This window comes from Chaetura pelagica, unplaced genomic scaffold (assembly GCF_000747805.2).
Source record: "Chaetura pelagica isolate M959 unplaced genomic scaffold, ChaPel_1.0 scaffold117, whole genome shotgun sequence".
In the NCBI taxonomy this organism is placed as follows: domain Eukaryota; kingdom Metazoa; phylum Chordata; class Aves; order Apodiformes; family Apodidae; genus Chaetura; species Chaetura pelagica.
The window spans coordinates 1,655,108-1,675,011 of NW_009954185.1; the positions used below are offsets into that span (position 1 = coordinate 1,655,108).

At 37.7% G+C, this 19,904-nt stretch overlaps 1 protein-coding gene across 1 annotated transcript in view; it reads right to left on the reverse strand.

Annotated features, from left to right (window-relative positions):
* Positions 1–5,346: 5,346 nt before the first annotated feature.
* SLC15A5 (solute carrier family 15, member 5) overlaps positions 5,347–19,904 on the reverse strand; it is a 34,726-nt gene continuing 20,168 nt past the window's right edge. Inside the window, exons 7-9 of the mRNA XM_010003005.1 lie at positions 15,537–15,668; positions 7,298–7,406; positions 5,347–5,491 (exon numbers count right to left, since the gene is read on the reverse strand). Coding sequence (XP_010001307.1) covers positions 5,347–5,491; positions 7,298–7,406; positions 15,537–15,668 — 386 coding nt within the window. The remainder of the gene's footprint in view (positions 5,492–7,297; positions 7,407–15,536; positions 15,669–19,904) is intronic.

A 19,904-nucleotide genomic window follows, 5' to 3' on the forward strand; every position in this document is an offset into this window, starting at 1 on the left:
GACAATATTTTAAAAAAACATTTCTGCTAAATTTTCTTGTTAAGAACATGTATCTACACACCAGTAGTCTTAGGGTGCATTATTCAGTACTCTGCATAGTTGAAAACTGCAAAACACTGAAAATTAATTGCTGGAGCAGTTCCTTTCCGTCTACTACCACTGAGTATTAGAACTGATTAGCCAACTTAAAAGATTCATCATTAGTAATAGTAGACTGCATAAGATTCAGATGTCAACAATCTCTGAATCAAGGTAATATATATTTACAGTTACCAAGACTGCAACTAGAATAATTTAAACTACTACACCACCAGAATATTACTTTTATGGTGAGACTTCCTAGAGACCAGGTAGTTAGAAAGTAAAGGAATTTTCATTCTATTTGGAACACAGACATGATGAGACTTTTGAATTTTTGATTATTATTCCTTTTTAAAGATTAAATAAAAGCAGACTTTCAAACCATCTTCTGGAAAGCTGTTGTACTTGCCCCTGCCAAGGCAAATCTAGGATGTATTATTAGCAAACAGATATTAAGCTGAAGTCTAAAAGATTTAGTTCTGCTCTGCAGCTCTGCTCTAGAGCCACAGGGAAGGCATTCTCCTACCTCATCTTTCCAACTCAGAGTTCCCACAGAAGGTGAACAAGACTGATTTTCACATCAGGTGGGTCACACACCCTTTTTTCTTCATCACTGGCAGAAAGCAAGGGATTCTAGAAAATTTACAAGAACTTTGAAGATGCAATAGTAGCTCAAACACAGACCCAGACAGCTCAGTTTAACTCTGTAAAACTATTTCTAAGGCATTTTAATCAGACACACTCAGAGTTCTTAACCAAGAAATGACTTCTGAATGTTATTCTTCCTTTCATACCTAGGGAACCTGACTGAAACAGATTAAATAACTTGCACAAGGACACTCAAAGCTTATGTAATGTCTGATCTGGGTTCTACGTTCTGACTACTACTGCTGAGTCTTAACAACTCCCTCTTTCGTCTGCAAAGCTGCAGGCTTCAGCAAACAAAGCATTACTTATAGCTAATTGGTATTACGTGGAAACTCAACTGCTCTTATTTACAAAACTACAGATTTATGTCAAGCAAAGCCAATTATGCCTAATGTTTAAACTATTGCAGGTGCTCAACAACATTGTTGCTAGGCAGTAGAAGTGAAATTGCTCTTTTAATGCATCTTGTTCCAACTGGGACCATGTGTTTTATCATCAGTGAAAACTTAACAGATGGAGATCTTAATCCTCTCCAGTGAGCTTTCTTCACCCCCCTCACCCAGAATGGTGTCCCATACATCGAGCCTTAACTAAGGTGCTGAAGGAACTCTCTGGGACTGAACTTGTGATTTTTGTATGTGCATACATTAATACAGTATAAAATACACATTTAACCCTTAAAGGAACCCTAAAACTGTGCTAACATGTATGACTATTCAAGGTTATCAATGACCTGCACTGAGCACACTTACTCAAATAGTTTTAATCAGCGATGGTAAACAGCACAAAAGTAGCTCCTCTAAGCCAAGAATGAATCTACAGAGTCCTTTATACTAGTTTCACTGTGTGCTGGGACAAGATTTAAAAAATTTAGTCAGTACTCAAACTACAAAACTGAACCGGGATGTTTCTGGTCACTCATAACCTCACTTAAGAGGCAACTTTTTCCACTATAAATTTCAAAACTATAATCCTAATAAATCTTAGATTTACTTTGTGCAAAAAGGTGGATCAACTATCAACAGGTGACCTCAAACATAGGCCATTAGATCTGAATTGTTTTATCATCTCCCATGAAAACTGCTATAGAACAAAAGAAGGCTATTCTAACATTTTCCAGCTGCTTATTGCATTATTTCATATGCAAACATATCTCCTGAATTTTTGTGCCCCCTAATTTTTGCTGATGTACTAAAGCAAATGTGAAAAGCAGCTTCTTTCAAAGTTAAGACCAAATCAACATAGTCCTTTATACTAATTTTACTCTGTGCTGGGACAAGATTTATAAAATTTAGGAAGTTCAAAGGATCCAACAGCTTTGTATGTAGCCCTAGATGCTGCAGTTCAAGAAACAGCCCCATCTGTTGGGTATAAATGCTACATTGCTCTGTCATAACAGCAAGTATGATTGATAGACTTTCACATATAGCTTCCTCTGCACCACCAGCTGAAATAAGTAAAAATTCAGAAATCAGTACCCCTTTTTTTCTTTTGCTATCCATCCAAAAGGCTGAATTTTTAACTAAATTGAATGTAAAAAACCTCTCTCTAGTCCATGTGAAAGAAGGCAGAGAGTTTCTAGTAGTCAACTATTTATCCCAAAGCCCATTCTAAACCATATCTTCCAGAGTACCTTTTATGAAGACTGCCCAACTGCTTTCTGCGTTGCTGAAAGCCTTTCTTCCATGATTACATGACAGAAAGGTCCTGCCCAGAAAGTTAACTAATCCTTGCTATACATAACATCAGTTGGACTTAGTGGTGTTGAGCATTTTTGGAGGATATAATATGGACTGTTGAGGTTTTGATTGTTTTGCAGAATTATCTTCATCAGACAAATAAACTGTTCTTGATGTAAATTATTCCAAACTGTGGCTATTTTTGCAGTTAAAAAAAAATGAATTATATATATGTGTAATTATCACTAGGTTTTAAAAATGTCTCCAGTCCAATTATACTCACTGGCTCAAATCTTAGATTTTAGCCTTTTATTGCATAGTTCTTCTCCTTTTGTATTTAATTCTCAAATGCACTGAAAATTACAACATACCTCTTGTCAGCAGAGTCCAGCCAGCATCTCCGCAGCTTCTCCATGCCCAGACAAAGTTCAAGTACAGGAATTTCTTACTTTTTCTTTATGGAAAGAAACTAGGACTTTCCTTGGCTTACAGTTGGGCTCATTGCAATACAAAAGCCATTTAGAAAATAACACCTTACAAGCAAGTAACTATGAGGTCAGGTGGACAGATTCACTCAAATACATGGAAATGATTCTGCCTCCCACTCACTGATGCCCTTGGAGACAGGATCACAGAATCACCAAGGTTGGAAAAGACCTTTAAGAGCATCAAGTCCAGCCTATGACCTAACACCACCACATGGGCTAGACCATGGCACCAAGTGCCACATCCAGCCTTTCCTTGCACACATCCAGGGATGGTGCCTCCACCACTTCCCTGAGCAGTCCATTCCAATGGTGAATCACTCTCTTTGTGAGGAAGTACTTCCTAATATCCAACCTAAACCTCCCCTGGAGCAGCTTCAGGGTATGTCCTCTTCAGACTTCATCCTTTTGCTGCCTCTCCCTCTCACAGCCCCATCCCAGCTTATGCAGTCACTTTTGGAAAAATAGACTGTGTCTTGTTGGCAGGGCTAGGCAAGCAGGCAGCCTTTTTTCCCCCCACAAAACTTCTTACATGGCAAATGGGGAATTGTACTCTCAAGCTCTATCATCAAGGCATGATGTCTCACACTAGGCAGAAAGCACATTTTTTTTTCACTTGGATGACCATTTGACCATTTCAGATTAATTTGTGTGAAGATGTACTTCCTCCTTCCATCTCTAAAAATGAATCCTAGGATCATGTTCTCTTTTATAATGAAGATACTAGACAATTGCCACAAAACTCTCCCTTCCAGATGGGCACCCTCTCTTTTTACAATCTCTGTTGCCACCTGGGCTTTAACAGGTCCTCTCTGTCACCTTACAGCTCTTCTGCTGACCCTGATCTCCATCTTCACAAGTTATTTCCCATGGAACATATGTCAAATGCTTTATTGATATCAAGGCAAATCATCTCTATTATGTTTTGTTTAGAAAATAAGTTCTCACTACACACAGAAATTAAGGTTGTTTGGCAAGTTTACCTTTGATACACCTGTGCTGCATTTATTACTTTTTTCTGTTATCCCATGGCTTTAAATATTCTCTTGTAATTTATTTTTTAAAACTTAAATATTAGTGAGATCCAACCAACCTGCCTGCCTTCCTACATCTTAGATGTATTTATCACATTTTGCTCCTCCTCTCACAGTGCCCAAAACAAAGTTACAGCATTACATATGGTTAACAGTGGAAAGAGTCTTTCCTTTACCAGCTCTTTCATAGTTTCAGTTCAAACACTACCTTCTGTTTCACTGTCTGTGACCTCTGTATCACTTCAGTGCATTATATGCCTTAATGCAGTTTCTCCTGTGGTAGAGCACTCCTCATACTTAGCATTCTGGCTTGACTGCCACTTTCCATACGAGCACCTAGGTATCAAAGTGCTCCTTTAGTTTTTGTGTTCAATATGTTTCCTTATCACATAAGGATCCCACTTCTATTATCACTCTTTTTAGTAACAAGGGTGGGTTTTTTTTTGGTTTTGTTTGTTTGTTTTGGTTTTTTTTTAATTCCTAGATTAGCATTGCTCACAATATCTAAGCCAGCCTATTTTGGGAGAGTCTGACTCTGTTTAGATATTTTAAAGTAGAATGCATTTGACTAATGTTCACACCATGCTCCCTCCCCCCCGCCATTTCCAAATGCATCTCCCCTTTTCCGGTCTTCTTTTCTTAATTCCCTTCACCCTCCTCAACTGAGCTACAATAAGTAATTGTGATGTAAATAAATTCTAGTCTCCAGTTCTTCTAACAGCAATTTTTTGTATATCATCCTTTAGGAATGACACACTTCACAGCACATTTGCCAAACAAAAGACTATATGCCTCAGCACCCATGTTTCATAACATACTTGATAGACTTTTTACTATATATACTAAATATACTGATTTCTAGTGTATTTTCTGTAGATCTCAAAACAATTTGCAAATAAGGTTAGTACCACTGTGACTATTTTACTAATGTAGAAACTAAGGTAGAAAGCAACTTGCTGAAAGCTGGGTAGCACTTAAGTAGCAGAGTGAAGAATAACACAAAAGTCTCCCACCTTTGCAAGTATCAACTAGCCAACAGCAAAATCCAAAATTATCTGTAAATGATACTATCACAAAGTAATTTGCTAAATAAATCTATACACTAGTTTATTAAATTTGAACCATTATTAAGTACAAATGCATGTGGGTACCTATTTCCCTATAGAGATTAAAAGCTTCTCTCCATCAACCATACCAAGCAGTGGGCTCTCATTGTCCTTGACATATATTATGACAGTGCAGCATCCTACAGGCCCAAATCCTATGACAACTGCTATTTTGCAAGCTTATAAATAATAATTCTTTCTAAGATAATTCATAAATACATCAGCAATTCCACTTAAGTACGCTATGTACTTAATCATGGGAAAGCTGGTTGGTAACACAATCAACCTTTGGTCAAACAAGGGTGAAGTTTTATCAAGTTTTCTCCATAGGAGACAAAATAGGAGAACTTTCCAGAACACTATCATAATGCTTGGTGTCTTTTTCGTGCTTCAAAAGTTTTGCTTCAGGAAGACTTCCTCCAAAATCATTGGTGTACTCCTGGTGCAGATTGTTGTATCTAGGAGAGAGGATAGGGAGGGAAAATACTAAAATAATAATTATTTCTGGGATTAGCTTCACCCATTATTTATTAGGTAATATTTTGCTTCTACAGCTACAGTGCCTTCTGAGTTCTGGACTTCTAAGCAGAAAAAAAAATATATAATGATATGCATTTTCCTGGAAACTTTCAGAACTTCAGGATGAGAAGTGCCAAATGGGATGCAGGTGTTAATAAAAGCTGTACTGTGTTATCTTAAATTTTAGGAAAGAAACACGCCTTTTTTGGTCTTAGAGTATCTCTTTTCTAATTCAGTTTCAAAGCCTGATTTCCCTCCGCATCTAAATTGGTGTTTAATAGTCCTCACCCTTTTTTCTACACCCTAGGAGAAATCAATATTCAGCACAAAGTGCAACAATTACAATTGACCACAAAAGCATATTTCATGTAGGTTTTTGTTGTCTTATTGAAAACTGAGGTACCTTGATTTTGAAGTAAAATATCAATTTGAAATAAAATGTAAAAAAATTGTTTGTTTTTTAGGAAGACTGGAGGTCAACAAATTTCCCCATATATGTTAATTTTCCCAAAATATGTTAATTTGTGGCCAAATTATTTATTTGGTCACTTTCTGAGAATTAAAACTTTTTATTTCCCGTCGGTAAATGTCAGAAATGAATATTTCATTTTGCAGAAGAATAAAATCCCATTTTATAAAAGGAAGACATGCAGGAGAAACAGTTCTAATAATGACTCAGGTCACATTTAAAAGAAGAGAATCAGGTACTAGCCACCAGAATAGTTGGACACCATGCCTTAGGTTACATTGAAATAATTGACAAGGCACTATGGTAATCTTTAGTGCTGTGAAGTCAGTGCTATTTGTAATAGAAAAAGCAGTATTTTCCTCAAGACTTCTAGAAGTACAGAGCCCTTGGAAATTCCCTGTTATTGTCATTATCAAATCACAATTTCATCAATGTTTCTGAAGCATTTCCTTAGAACTGCACAGAACCTCCTTGTTCTTGACTAGGACCTTTAGTTGTAACACTGACAACAGAAAGTTAGCTGTGATTAATTCTTCTTGGATACAGGAGCAGACCAACTTGTGAACCACCTTGGATGTAAAAGAGGATTGAAGTTTTGAGTTCTTTGCATTTTACAGGCATTAAAGCTAGTTTTTATGGGTGTCAGAAAACTGCTTCCTGTGGGGGGGCTAATGAAGCAATTCCATTGTCACCAGCAGAAAGTTGTTTTGTATCTTATTGCCCAGCAGAATATCAGAAAATATTTCAGGGTTATTCTGTTGAAATAACTGCAAACAGCATTAACCAGTGGTGGTCTGTTTTGGTTTTTTTTGCAAACCCTTCACCTACTCTTCTATACTTAAATAAATGCTTGTTGAGACAACAGCAACATTTTCTACACATTGGTACAAAACCAAGTGCAGTGGAGGTCACTGCCATGACTAAGATATCTTGATGCCATGGTCTAAACTCCTTCCCAACATATTCATGTCCTTCAGTGAAGGATAGGATGTGCTTCTTTTATTCAAGGCTTTTTTATATTAATAAAGAGTCTGTAAATTTTGAAGGCTAAATGCATCAGTCGTTTGTTGGGTTTTTTTCCTTAACCTCATCACATAACTTTTACAGTGAAATTTCTCTCCTCAAGGCAGACAGAAAATACTGAAGTTTGAACCCTGAACTATGACACATGGTCTATTACTACCAATTCTTTATTAAAAACCAGCTCACAGGTTCTGTAAGAATTTTTACCCATATCTACACATGAAACATCATGCTTTCATATTCTCATACTTACCCGTGTGCAATGGTCCAGAACCCCAGGGTGTTCACCATCATTAAGGAAGCCAAGAAGAAGAAGAATCTCTCCAATTTACCTTCATGCAGTAAGTGTGGAAACCAGTTGCCTGGCAAAGCAGACATTTGAAGCAGAATTAGTTTATCTTGCAGGATGAGACATGGCTCATCATGAAAGACATGAAGATAACTTTGTGTAAGACAGAATCACAGCAGGTGCTTGAACCCCTCCTGTAGCTATTTATACAGACTTCATTCTCACAGCATCTTTTGACTATACAGTATACTTTGCTCCTGTGTTGCACACAGGCAATAGAAATCTAGAGATCATTAATGAACTCCCCTAACAAATCTGAAGTGTACTGGAAAACCCTAACTCTGCACAGCTACTACTGCAGTGTTTGTGCCATCTTCCCTCCATATTATCTGTGCACAAATTAATATCAAATGTGAAAATTTTAGGAAGAGCTAGAATATAAGATGGTCTGTAGAAATTATTCACATCTCTCATCCTTCTAACAGGCCATTATTAAGAGGAAAAAAACAAACATAAAAAGCATTTATTCAGTGCCTTGAATGGTGCTCCATGACCAAGATGCTACCTGCTGTTTTACTTTAAATTTCTTTATAGTTGCCTTTAGCTGTGAGTCTGCAACATGTCCTGGTCTTGCATATGGTGCTTATTTGTATGAATTAGACCTTTTTCGACCAAGGCTTTTGCTAATAGTGTCTAGGATGCTTTGGCAGTTTAAACTCCATTTGGCAGAGGACAGTACCACCTATGTAGACCCATTCTTCCTTGCCTGTATTCTGGCATGCTTCAGTTTGCAATTACATTGCTTTTGATGTTGTCCATTGCAACCACTGTGCAAACAAGCTCACTTGACAAATATCTATGAAAATCAAGATACTTAAAATGAAAGCCAGCCCCAGTCAGTCTGCATTTGGAGACAATCAGTACCTGAAGTACCATAATCAACTACAGCAAAAACATCAAACCAAAGTGAAAAAGAACTTACAACAGACACAGTAAATCTACAGTGTTATAATGAACTTTTGAATAGTTTAAGAATACAGGACACTTCTTGTCTTTGAAGAAGAGAGACTGTCTTGATTAATACGTAGAAACGTGTAATAAGAGCATGAAACAGCTGCTGTGCACAGCTCAGGGGTGTTAGTATCAGACCTGTTCCACACTCCTAATCTGAACTAAAACACCAGAATCAATGTGCCCAAAGTTGCCTTTATTTGTACCCTCAAAGAGTGGTATTAAATCCTACCCATCTAAATAAGACTGGCTATTCACCACTTGAATGAACTAAAAGCAAGAGGACAAATATCAGACTTCTTTGCCATAGCTGTGCTGTACAAACCTGAGAGCCAGAACAGATCTTTCAGCCACTAATGCCATCATTAGCCATTCAATGACATTTTTAGCTCATCAAAATTCTCTAATTAGAGAGAAAGTGCAGCTCCACAGCCCAGAAAAGCCAACAGTCAAAGGATTACACCCATATATACATACATATATATATTTACATTTTTATTTTTCCTCCACATCTTAGTGTTGTAAATACTTTTATTTTCAAAGATGTTACCTTCAGCTCCCCTGGGATTAACAGAGAAGAACTGCCATTGGTGTAGCAGTTTTCCTTAACTCCTTCACAGTTTGCTCCATACCATGTTACCTCTCTACCTGCCACAGAGCAGCCCTACCTCACCTCTGCCTGCATGGCTTCTTTTGTAGAATTATCTCAGAGCAAGTTTTAAAACGTATCATTTAACATTGCCAGTTGACTGAGCTCCTAGGTGCTATAACTTCGTTTTAGTAGCTTATAAACTTTTACTGTCATAATTCACAATCAGGTAGTTTTTCATTTCACATCCCCCAGTGGCTGATAGAAGTCACAGAGGGAGAGCACGTGTATCTGATGAAAGAGGAAGCAGGCATGGAGCTCAGTGCTACAGTTTGTCAAAGCAGAGTTCACACTTGTCTGCTAGGTTATTTACATCAGTTAGGGTAACTATATGAGCAGCAGGAGCCTCCTAATGGAATAGTGTTTACAATGGAACCTGAACAGAAAATATGTACTGAAACATAGTGCTGAGTGATGTAAAAAAAAAAAAAAAGAAAAGAAAAGAAAAAAAAAAAAAGAAAGAGGAATTTAGCAGCTTCCAAGAGAAAGGAGTAAAACTTAATGCTAGGTAAGGCCACCATGCTGAAGTGTTGAAAGTGGGAATGGCTGGTCTTACCCAGGTGCACAGGTTGCTTAACAAGCAGGTTCTGTCTCTACCACCAGTCTCCTCCATGGCCTGAGTCAAACATTATTGCTCTGTTTCCTTTCTGCTTTTTTTAGTAATTGCCACTGTTTAAACAATGAGGCCACAATAATAACAAAAAGCCTTGAGAAAATCCTGTATTATAAAGGAGCAACAGCATAGGCAGGGCCAAAATCAGATGGGACATAGTAAGATTTCAGCTCCCATAGAACATGGTCTCTCTTTCTCTAGTTTTCTGCTCTATACAAAGCAAAGGTAGGAACACAGCTTTCTTTTCCTTTCATTGAGGCGCAAGAAGGTTTGTCAGGGGTTCCTTTCTCTACAGAGAATCATAGAGTTATTTTGATTGGAACAGGCATTTAGGATCATCAAGTCCAACCATTAACCCAGCACACTGCCAATTCCACCACTAAACCGTGAGCACCACATCTACACATTTTTTAAATACCTCTAAGGATGGTAACTCCACCACTTCCCTGGGCAGCCTGTTCCAGTCCCTGGCAACCCTTTTGGTGAAGAAGTTTCTTCTAATATCTAATCTAAACCTTCTCTGATGCAACTTGAGGTCATTTCCTCTTGTCCCATTGTTTGTTACTTAGGAAGAGATAAAACATCCACCTCACTACAGCTTCTTTTCAGATAGTTTTAGAGTGATAAGGTCTCTACAGGGTAGCAGCAGTCCTAGAAATACCCAGATGCTATCCTACTGCCTACACATATTTTTCTCAGTGGATACAGCAAAGATTAATGCAACCATTTGCTATTTTCAGCCAAAAATATTTATAACTTTCTTTCCTTCTTTTTAAATAGAAATTGGTTGTCCATGAAAGAGGGGATAAATCTGGACTACATCTACTTCTACTTAAACTCACAGCACAGAGAATCCTCTGCTGGCAGGAAGCCTTGGGAGAACAGCCATTAGTGTTAAAACATCAACCATGCGTTTCAGGCAGAAAAACTCCCTTTAGATGCTTTCACCCCTTACTCAACTAGTACCCTCCAGAAGCCCTCTGTGGTCTCCAGCACTTTCCACTGTTCTGGCTTAGGGTTCATACTTTCAGTGTTTTACTCTTATCCATGAACATCAGGAACTTATTTGGCCAGTTTGTTTGGTTTTGCTGGAGTAAGATGCCCTGGGCACTACTGTGTTTGAAGAGTCCAGCACTTTCTCATCCTTAAATCAGCATGCAATATGCTAACAATTCACTTCCCCCAAAAAGACACTGCCTTTGGGTACTGTGAATCCTTTACTTTTCTATGGAGATTACCAACAGAAGTGCCAATTACAAGGTTGGTTTGTCACATAGATAATTGCTCACTGGGAATTAACTTTCTACAACAAGCTCCTGATTTCCATTTTTATTCCAACAATGGAAATACTTTGTAGCTTAAATCACCACAGAGAAACAGAAGTTCCCTTTAGCTGTATATATTTTAAAGACCCTTTTCTTATTGTTAGAGGTGAATTGGTTATGCATTTCATGGCAAATTTAGAACAAATTAGAATATTAAGTTTAGGCAAGTTTAGCTTCTCAAGCCTGTTATACCATACGTCACTGAAATAAAGTGCCTGGTAAACTGTCATTGACATTTTTGCAGTCCTATCAAATTTTATATAAAAAAATACTCAGGTAATACAAAAAGGAGGAATATTATACAACATCAAGAGAAAACATCTGATCTTATTAAGACAGGCAGAAAAGCAAGTGAAGCAGGGAATAGAACATGGACAAAGCCACTTGCCTGTGCTGCTTCTGATAGATGACTGACAGTGACAAACTGCTGGGAATACTAGCAGTGAAAGAGGACATGGAAAGGGCTGTAAGCTGGACTTTGCCATATACTAGCACGCACAAGGTATCTGTTCCTGTGATAGCACTCTTGGACCTCTCAAGGGGTTCACAACAAAGCCCAAAGTTGCATGGGAAGGCATTCAGTTTCTGTACTGCATAACATCATCCTATCTTAGTATTGTGAAAAGCAAAACAGTCGCATGTCAGTAATTAGTCTATTCTGCATGAGTCCTGCATTTTTATAGATGTCCTGCAACCTAGACTATGATTATAGAAAAACAGAATTAATATCTTAGAAAAGGCTTCCATAACTTCATTATATATTTAGTGTTTAATCATATCCAAATTAAAGTCTCAGTCTGCTTCTAATCCTTATTAGCTAAGTAAGCACCAGTGGACACCACCATCTGGACTGCAAGAAATATCCTTTAGATTTATCAGCTTTGGTATTTAGAATCACACACAGCTCCAAACTGAAAAAAAATAAAATAAAATAAAAGAAATCCACACAAAACCCCTGGTTGTCTAAATACAAGCAGGGAAACTGTCTGGGGCAGTTTCCTCCCTCTGACTTTCTTTTTTTCCTTTCTTTTTTTGCATATTAATATTTTTAGAGAAATGTAGTCTGAAATGATTGGCATAGGAGGACAGGTTTTGTCTTGCATCTTCTTCCGTTAAGGTGTTAGGAGAAGTAAGAGATCCAAAAGAAAGCAGTTTCCCAGCTTGTACTGAAAATATCACTGTCACCCATCATCTGTTTGCACTCGTCAGATTTTTTAAAAGTCTTATTTTATCATATTCACACCGTCCTCCATAGATGCGTTAAAAATGATTAATGCAGCTTTGACTGATATCTGATCAACTTTGTCAATAAAAACCCAAATAAAATTCTAAACTAGTGACATGAAATAGGATATAAAAATGTTTAAATTTTGTCAACACCCTCTGGCTTCAGCACTTCAAAATACACCGTGAACCATCTACTGCACTGTATCCTGAATTACTTTGTGGCAAACATGGTCTCATTGCTTAGAGATGGGAGAACCAGAAATAGTCTTGGCTCAGGTTTTAGTGAAACAAGGATCATGGGACAAGACAAAAGCAGCCATAGCCCAAGAGTGACACACTAAGCCTTGTTAAATTACACAAAACCATTCCACAAAAACAATCTTCCAGCAAAAGAGGAAGAACTTTGGTTTTGCAATGTAAATAAATTAGAGCTATTTAGAAAAATTGCATTATCTTCAGTTCCATAAACTGTCTCGATACTGAATATTGTACAAGCTCTTTAAACAGAGCTGAAAAAAATTACCAAATGTGAGTAATGACAGCTTAATTTGTGTCATTCAAACACACTTTGACCTAAGAGAGAAAATTTTATTCTCTGAAGTGTTGTTATCTTTAGAAGACTCAATAGATAACAGTTAGATTTTATAAATTAAAAAAAAATAAATATTTTGCTGACCTTAAGCTTTAATCTGAAGCACATGAAACACTATAAGAAACACAATGGAAGAATCTGGGAAAAAATGCAGCTGGAACATGGTAATTCTGTATATAACATTTCCTATCAAACTTGGAGAAAACAAAACCAAGGCTAAATACCTCTTTGGTTTTGCTATAACCTATACCCAGCCTCAGAAGTGTGATCCCAAGCATACTTTGATTTATGAGTCAGCAGGACAAGAGTCTAGCTGGGATGAGAAGAGGAACACTCTAAATCTTCAATCTGAAGTGTTATAGCACAAATTTAAACACAGAAATATCTCTATTATTTACAAGCTGTGAATTGCATGAATTGTGGTAGCCTGGAATGATTGATTTCATTCAAGCAGGGAACATGGGGCAGAGACACCCAGTGAGATTCCACTTATTATTTTTTTTAAATAATGTGAGAGTCCAGTAATATGTTGTTTACATACTAACAGGGAAAGTAGTCCCTAATGCCTCTAACTAGAGCAACAAATCAAACTTTAAATATTTTTCACTGTATTTTCTCTGAAGCTTTTCAAGTTTTGCAGAAGACTCCCTCTATGTAGGGGCTTTTTCCAGTCCCATTACAGCACCTTAATCTGAACACAGACTGTTGCTGAATCCCTTGGAAATAATAAGTGACTCTTGCTCTGGATGACAGTGCTGCCAATTCCATACACAGGAATGGCAGGTCTGGCAACATAAGTAGAGGCATAAGCTACACTATTATTTTCAAAGCTAAGTAGAGACATTTGCCACCCAACTTCATAAAAATGAGGAGTATTTTAGCCAGAAAACCTTTGCAGTTTTTTTCTAAAAAATCCTGAGTTATAAGATGGCAACTACAGTCTGTGGAGGATTTGAACAGTTTAGGCTTTTTGTTCCCAGCTAGGATAAGAGATTGAAGGCTGTGATAAAACTATTTCTGGCAACAAATGAACAATTCATTTTTTAGTCAATTCAATATTTTTATACAGACTTAAAGAAAAAATCAGTTTGATATAGACAAAAACGTACTGCATTGCAAACCAAGTGCAAAGCTTTATTTCTTCTATTGCTCCATAAAATAATATTCTAAAAAGGAATAAATTGCATATATAGTGGCATAGCATAGTCAAAATGTTGTGATGATGACATCATGCTAAATAATTTGATAAATATTTAATTATACACAAAGTTGACTTGCACTTAAATGTTGTTCTTACTAAAACAAAATATTTCAACCTTATCAAAATAAATAATTTCCATACTTTAGGGGAGATGGAAAGGAAGTAGTAAGAAACAGTCTTCTTGAAGTCTTAGTTTCATTACCCAAGGTAAAAAAAATAATCAAAAAATCTATTACAGTGTCAGAAATTCAGGGAGCTCTGCATTTCATCCTGGATGCCTTGGTATTTAAGAATTCTTTGCATGATTCATTTGCGTAAGCATTCCTGTTTTTTACCTATCTCTAGGTGATGTTTTTATACCTAGTAGAAACATTTCAATTGAGTTGTTAACTTAAAAACAATACTGCATGTCAAAGAACCATTTGTTCAGATCTTGCAAGTTGGAATGAAAATTTCTTGTCATACTTAAAAAAAACCCCACCCAGTTCCTCTTGTTTTTTAGTCACATGGTTCCTCATGTAGGAATACACAAAATCCCCAAAGAACACAATAACCAAACCAAACCAAAACCAAAAACAAAAAACAAAAAAAACCCCCAAAACAAAACATGAGCAGGTTACAAAATCCTGCAGCTAATTGCAACTGTGTCATGCATTAGGGCCAGCAGTTATGCTGTAAGGGAATAGTTTGCTGTAACTCAGTAACAACAAAGTTTATCAGTGGATTAAAAGTACTGCTGCAGCAAGGGGAACTATTTCAGATATGTGAACAAAGGGATACCTGTTCTCCAGTTGAATAACTCAAGTTCTTTATTTTTTAAATTTACTTATGAAACAAGTCTTTTATGTATTGAACAAAGATTCATCAGCAAAGAAAAACAAGGCTAAAACACACTTGGCCTATCTTGAAAGTCAGCTACCTAGTAAAATCACCAGTTCAGAAATAACACTAAATACTACTCAACAGCTGAATCCAAAATAACTCCTTTTGAAACACTAAGTTCTCTGGGAATTGCAGTATTCAGCAAAAAGGACAAAAACACAAAGATTCTGTCACAGAATCTGGTTTGTTCCAGTGGTTGGGCAAGGGGAGAAGTGTAAAGAAGGCAAGGGAAAAATAGTGGAAAAAAGCTCTAAACAGCTTTGAAACACTCAACCCTACCTCCTTTCCCCTGCAACACTGTAGAAAAGAAAGAAAGGCATGTTCTTCATTCTTTGAAGCACTAATCTTGCTCTTGTGGCCAGAGGCTTCCACATAAGCGTGGCTAACATGAATATACTTCATGAACATAAAAAGGTGCTTCCTAGTCAATTTATTTTCTTGTCTTTCAGAAGAGAAGTATAGAGATTGGAGGTGAGGGCTTCCTGCAAGATGCCATCCTCTAATTACTCTACCTATCAAAACTAAGATGACTCATTAAAATTGGATGAATACAGCTGGAAGGCTATTTCCTATCTTAATTCCATCTTAATTGTGAGAGCAAATCAATAAAGCTTTGGCATCCCCTTTAATTCTGCTGCCTAATTCTCCAAGTCAATAGTATTAGAAAACTGCTCAGGAACACCAGTCATGAGCATATTCTTACCTTGAGTGCCTGCGTGGGCTGTCTGCACAAAGAAAGCTCCCATAAAGCATCCAGCTCCATTAAAAAGAGTTAAAAAATGCATGGAAATCCCTCTAATTCTTTCTGGCACAAGTTGGAACGAAAGTAAGGAACCTAAGAAAGGAAGCAGATGCAGTTACAGGTTAAAAAAAATAATATATATACATAAGATTGATAAGACAGGAAATACGAAATAGGAAGAGTTTTCATGCTTTACACAGAGAATGTGTCTTGCTGCAGAAGGGCAATCAGACATTTCAGCATGTACCTTACTAACAAAGGATTGTTTAAACTCTTTAAATGAATCTCCGTAACAAACCATCCCACATACAACTATCAATGTTTCACAAGTACATATAGATCTTTCACTCATTTGCTTTCACCTTATAAAACCTCAGGCACAGACAAGAGAAACACCACCATAGTCATGAACCATGAAAACAGGAGATGCAATATGCAACTGCAGGACAGCAGGACTTTCTATGCCAGAGCCAATGCAGCACAGCCACTAGTAAATACTTCCAAAATCTAGAGCTCTACCTCAGGTTTTACAGTTACTGTGACTGCTCTCCTTCCCCAGAGAGCAACCCCCCCAGAGGTACAGGATAATTTTTAAGACATTATTCTTCTCTTTCCTGCCAGAAGCAGCAAAAGGCTTGGTGACAAGGGGAAGCTGCAGCATGCAGTTATAGCATGGATGACTAAGTAATCCCACCAGTTGTAATTTGGCTAAATTAAGCTACAGTAACAGTAAGTCTTTGTGATAGTTGTTCTTTTTGAGTAAGTTTCCCTGATTATCAGAACATCTTGTTTCCTAATTTCACACCTTAAGCACTCATCCACACTTGGTCTCCAAGCCCCAGTGTCTCACAACCTGCTTTATTAGTTGAGTTTGAATGACCTCCAGCTTGAGAAACTTGTCAGCAGAGGGTCCTATTTGGATACTGAGTTGCCTGAAGCATCTCTAAATACAAATGAAACTGCAATGACCATCTTCCATCCTTTTCTAATTTGAATGTCTAAATGAGAGCTTTGGAAACATATTAAAGAGAAGAAAAAAAAAAAAAATAATACCACAGGCAGGATTTTTTCCTGATCCACAATAGGAACCAAAAGCCTGAGGGCAAGAGAAAACAGGTGAGCCCAAGACACCATCTGCAGAGGCAACAGCACAGTCTGAAACATTGTACAGTGAGCATTCTAGCTAATTTGAATCACTAAGAGCCTAAGAAGTTTTTGGTTATTCCTCCCTTCCAAAAGCAGGGGTGCAAAACATGCATCTTGGCCAACTCAGCTTGGGTAATTGCAACCAACTTCCTTACATTACCCCTGCTGTTCCAACTGCTAACTCCATTCCTCACCTCTCCCATGGTGCTGCTGTGAACTATTAACCAGCTGCTGCATCTTGTCCTGGAGACTATCATGTTTCATCAGTGGGTGAAGTAATCCCCAATACATCCTTTCACTAACAAAGCTGTTTGTTACAAGCCTTCCCATTCCTAAATGCTTTGAGACACATTCATGGGCAGATTACATTCTTGCAGCACTGTAGCAAACACCACAAATCTGTAGGGCAAAGCAGCTACAGTGCACCAGACCTCTTGGACACAGCAACACAGCTGCTGTGGCCAGCAGGCTGCCTTCCCATCACCAGCAACAGCATGCACTGCAGAGGCAAATGCCTGTTAATATTGTCTCATAGGATGGAGTTATTTTGGTTTTTGAGGATTTTTTGTGGCAGTAGTATTTGTTGGGTTTTTGAGTTTCATTTGTTTGGTTGGTTTTGTTAGTTGATTTTGTTGGTTGTTTTTTTCTCTTTTTTCTTTTTTTTCCTTTTCAAATCACAGGGCTTTGAAAGAGTAATTTCTTACTTTAAACCAAGATTGGGTTGCAAATTTGAGCTGTCAGACACCTGTGAGATCTTACATTCCAATATTGTTGAGAAGAGCAATTATTTTATCATTACCTTTTTTTTTTTTTTTTTAAAGACTACCTCAGTGCTGGGAAAACATTAAATGCTAATATTATTTATTCTAAGAGATGCTAATTTCACCTGAAGCAGATACTTTTATAAAACTTCTATCAACAAGATAATGAAATATATGGTATAAACACAACTCTAAGTATCAGGGCTCAATTGTGGATAAAGAATTTTACACACAAAATCAACCTCCTCTAACTGAGCACTTCAGGAATGAGATCTCTTCTCTTCCCTCTGATTACAAGTGTGAACATTTCTGTCTTCAACTTGGATCATGTACTTTCAGGTCAAGTAAATTATTATGATAATTGAATTTGACCTTCTGCATAACAAAGGCAGTAAAATGTCAGGAAAGGTGAAACAACTATTTAAGTATCTAGGCTGTCATTATCATCCATGGAGATCAACGAAATGGCTCCTGAACAGCAATTCAGTTCAAACTGAAGTAGAAACCTAGTGTGTTTCTAGTTCAGTAGCCTGAATACAGATGCCCATTGCTGCTTGAAATACTCTAGTGCACCTTAACAACCTGCACAGGACTGTTTGATAAGGTGCAGGACCTATGAGGAAAACATGCCCTTCTCCAGCAGCCACTGGAGGCCACACAGGTAAAGAGCTTCCTCTCCTCATGTGCATAGCTTAGATACTCCATCACAAATGGTGCCAGACACCTACATGTAGGCAGGTGAGGAGTGCCTCCCCACTGACTACCATAGTAACCTACTATTTTAGGTACCTACTTTTAGTTTTCTACGTGCAAGTCTCAATTTCAGACTTAGTCCCATTTTGCTGAGTTCTTGCACTGCATCTGTAAATGCAGCTCTTAGCAAGATGCTTAAACTTTATTTAAAATGGGGAAGGCAACTTTTCTTCCTGAGACATTCTAATGACAAACCTTTCAAAATGATGGAGAAAAAAAAAAGAGAGAAAGGAAAAAAAAACCCCAAGATGGAACTCGATTTATTTTCTAAAGGCTCATGTCAATTTCCAGTCATTGGACTTCTGTTGTGTACCAGCTTGCTAGATTAAAAAGCCTTATACTACCAGCAATACTCTTCTCATGCTTTTGCATTAGAAGAATGCAAGCAAACCACTTCCTAACCCTGTTTTTGTTAAGCAAAACATAAAAGGTCCCAGTTTTCAATTACACTTAGCCTGTAACCTAGAAACCCCATTACCTGCCTAGAAGCCTGTCTCAGTTAAGTACTTGAGAGCTATCGGATGAAGAGGCATTATGAAAGTGTTAACTATTAAAAACTAGGGAAAATTACCTTTTTAGTGACAGACCATGACCCACAGCTCTTAGTAGTCTTAAAGTGTAAGAATGAAGCTGAGATACTGAAGTTACTTACTGCTCTTAAATAAAAATCTGATTATTTCTGGGGTTGCATTGGAAAAACAGACACTCAACCTGTGGAATTAAATGCCTGCAGAGATCAGCTAGTGGATTACTTTACCTGTGTCTCTTTAAATGAATGTTGATTAGGTTTTTTCATAATGCTTACATTTTTTTTAGCTCTGAAAGGTAAAACAATGGTAAGCACTCTGCATGTTCCTCAGAAGAAAAGAAGCTTCAGGAATGTCAGTGTAGATATGAAAAGGTAAATTAGGGCAGGGAGAGAAGGTCTACATAATTTATGGATGGCAAGTGTGAGCTAAGCTCTATGTGGGCTCTGTGAAACAGGAGTGTTTAGCTCTGGCTCCATGCCACAAGCTAAGGCATGATGCTCTGTGCAGGAATGTCTGCATGACTCCCCATTGGAGCACAAACAAAAATCTTGCATCTGGTTACAATATTCTCCAGGTTACCTTGTCAATGAATCCTGTTACCCACCTGCATATGCTCTGTGTCAGAGAAAAATGTGCAACAATTCTATTAGCCGGGTCCACAAATGAAAGATGTTAAACTGAATTTCTTAACCTTGACTGTAACCTAAAAAGGGGTCACAGACTGTAACTACTGCTCAGATTTCATGGGCCTATTTCTTCCGTCTCAAGAAGGTCATCACAGAAGAGCTGAGGTCAGAAAGGACCTCAGGAGCTCATCCAGTCCAGCCCCCACCTGAAGCAGATTCAGCTTCGAGGCCAGTCACACATCCAAGCAGAGACCCACTTCTCTGATCATCCCCTTGCTGAACTGTGGATTACGCACCCCAGGAACCTGACAGGGCTGTGTCACTTTCCAGTTAATCTGGAACAATGTCATTGCTCACTCTGAGTTACAGGCAGCAAGACAAATTATGCTACTCTGATGCAGGTAAAGCACAGATCTGCTCATTAGGCTGTGGAATAAAGCCAGAGACAAAACATCAGATGATGGTAATTATTTTTAGGAAGCTGATGTAGTTCTTGACAAATCAGGACACTCT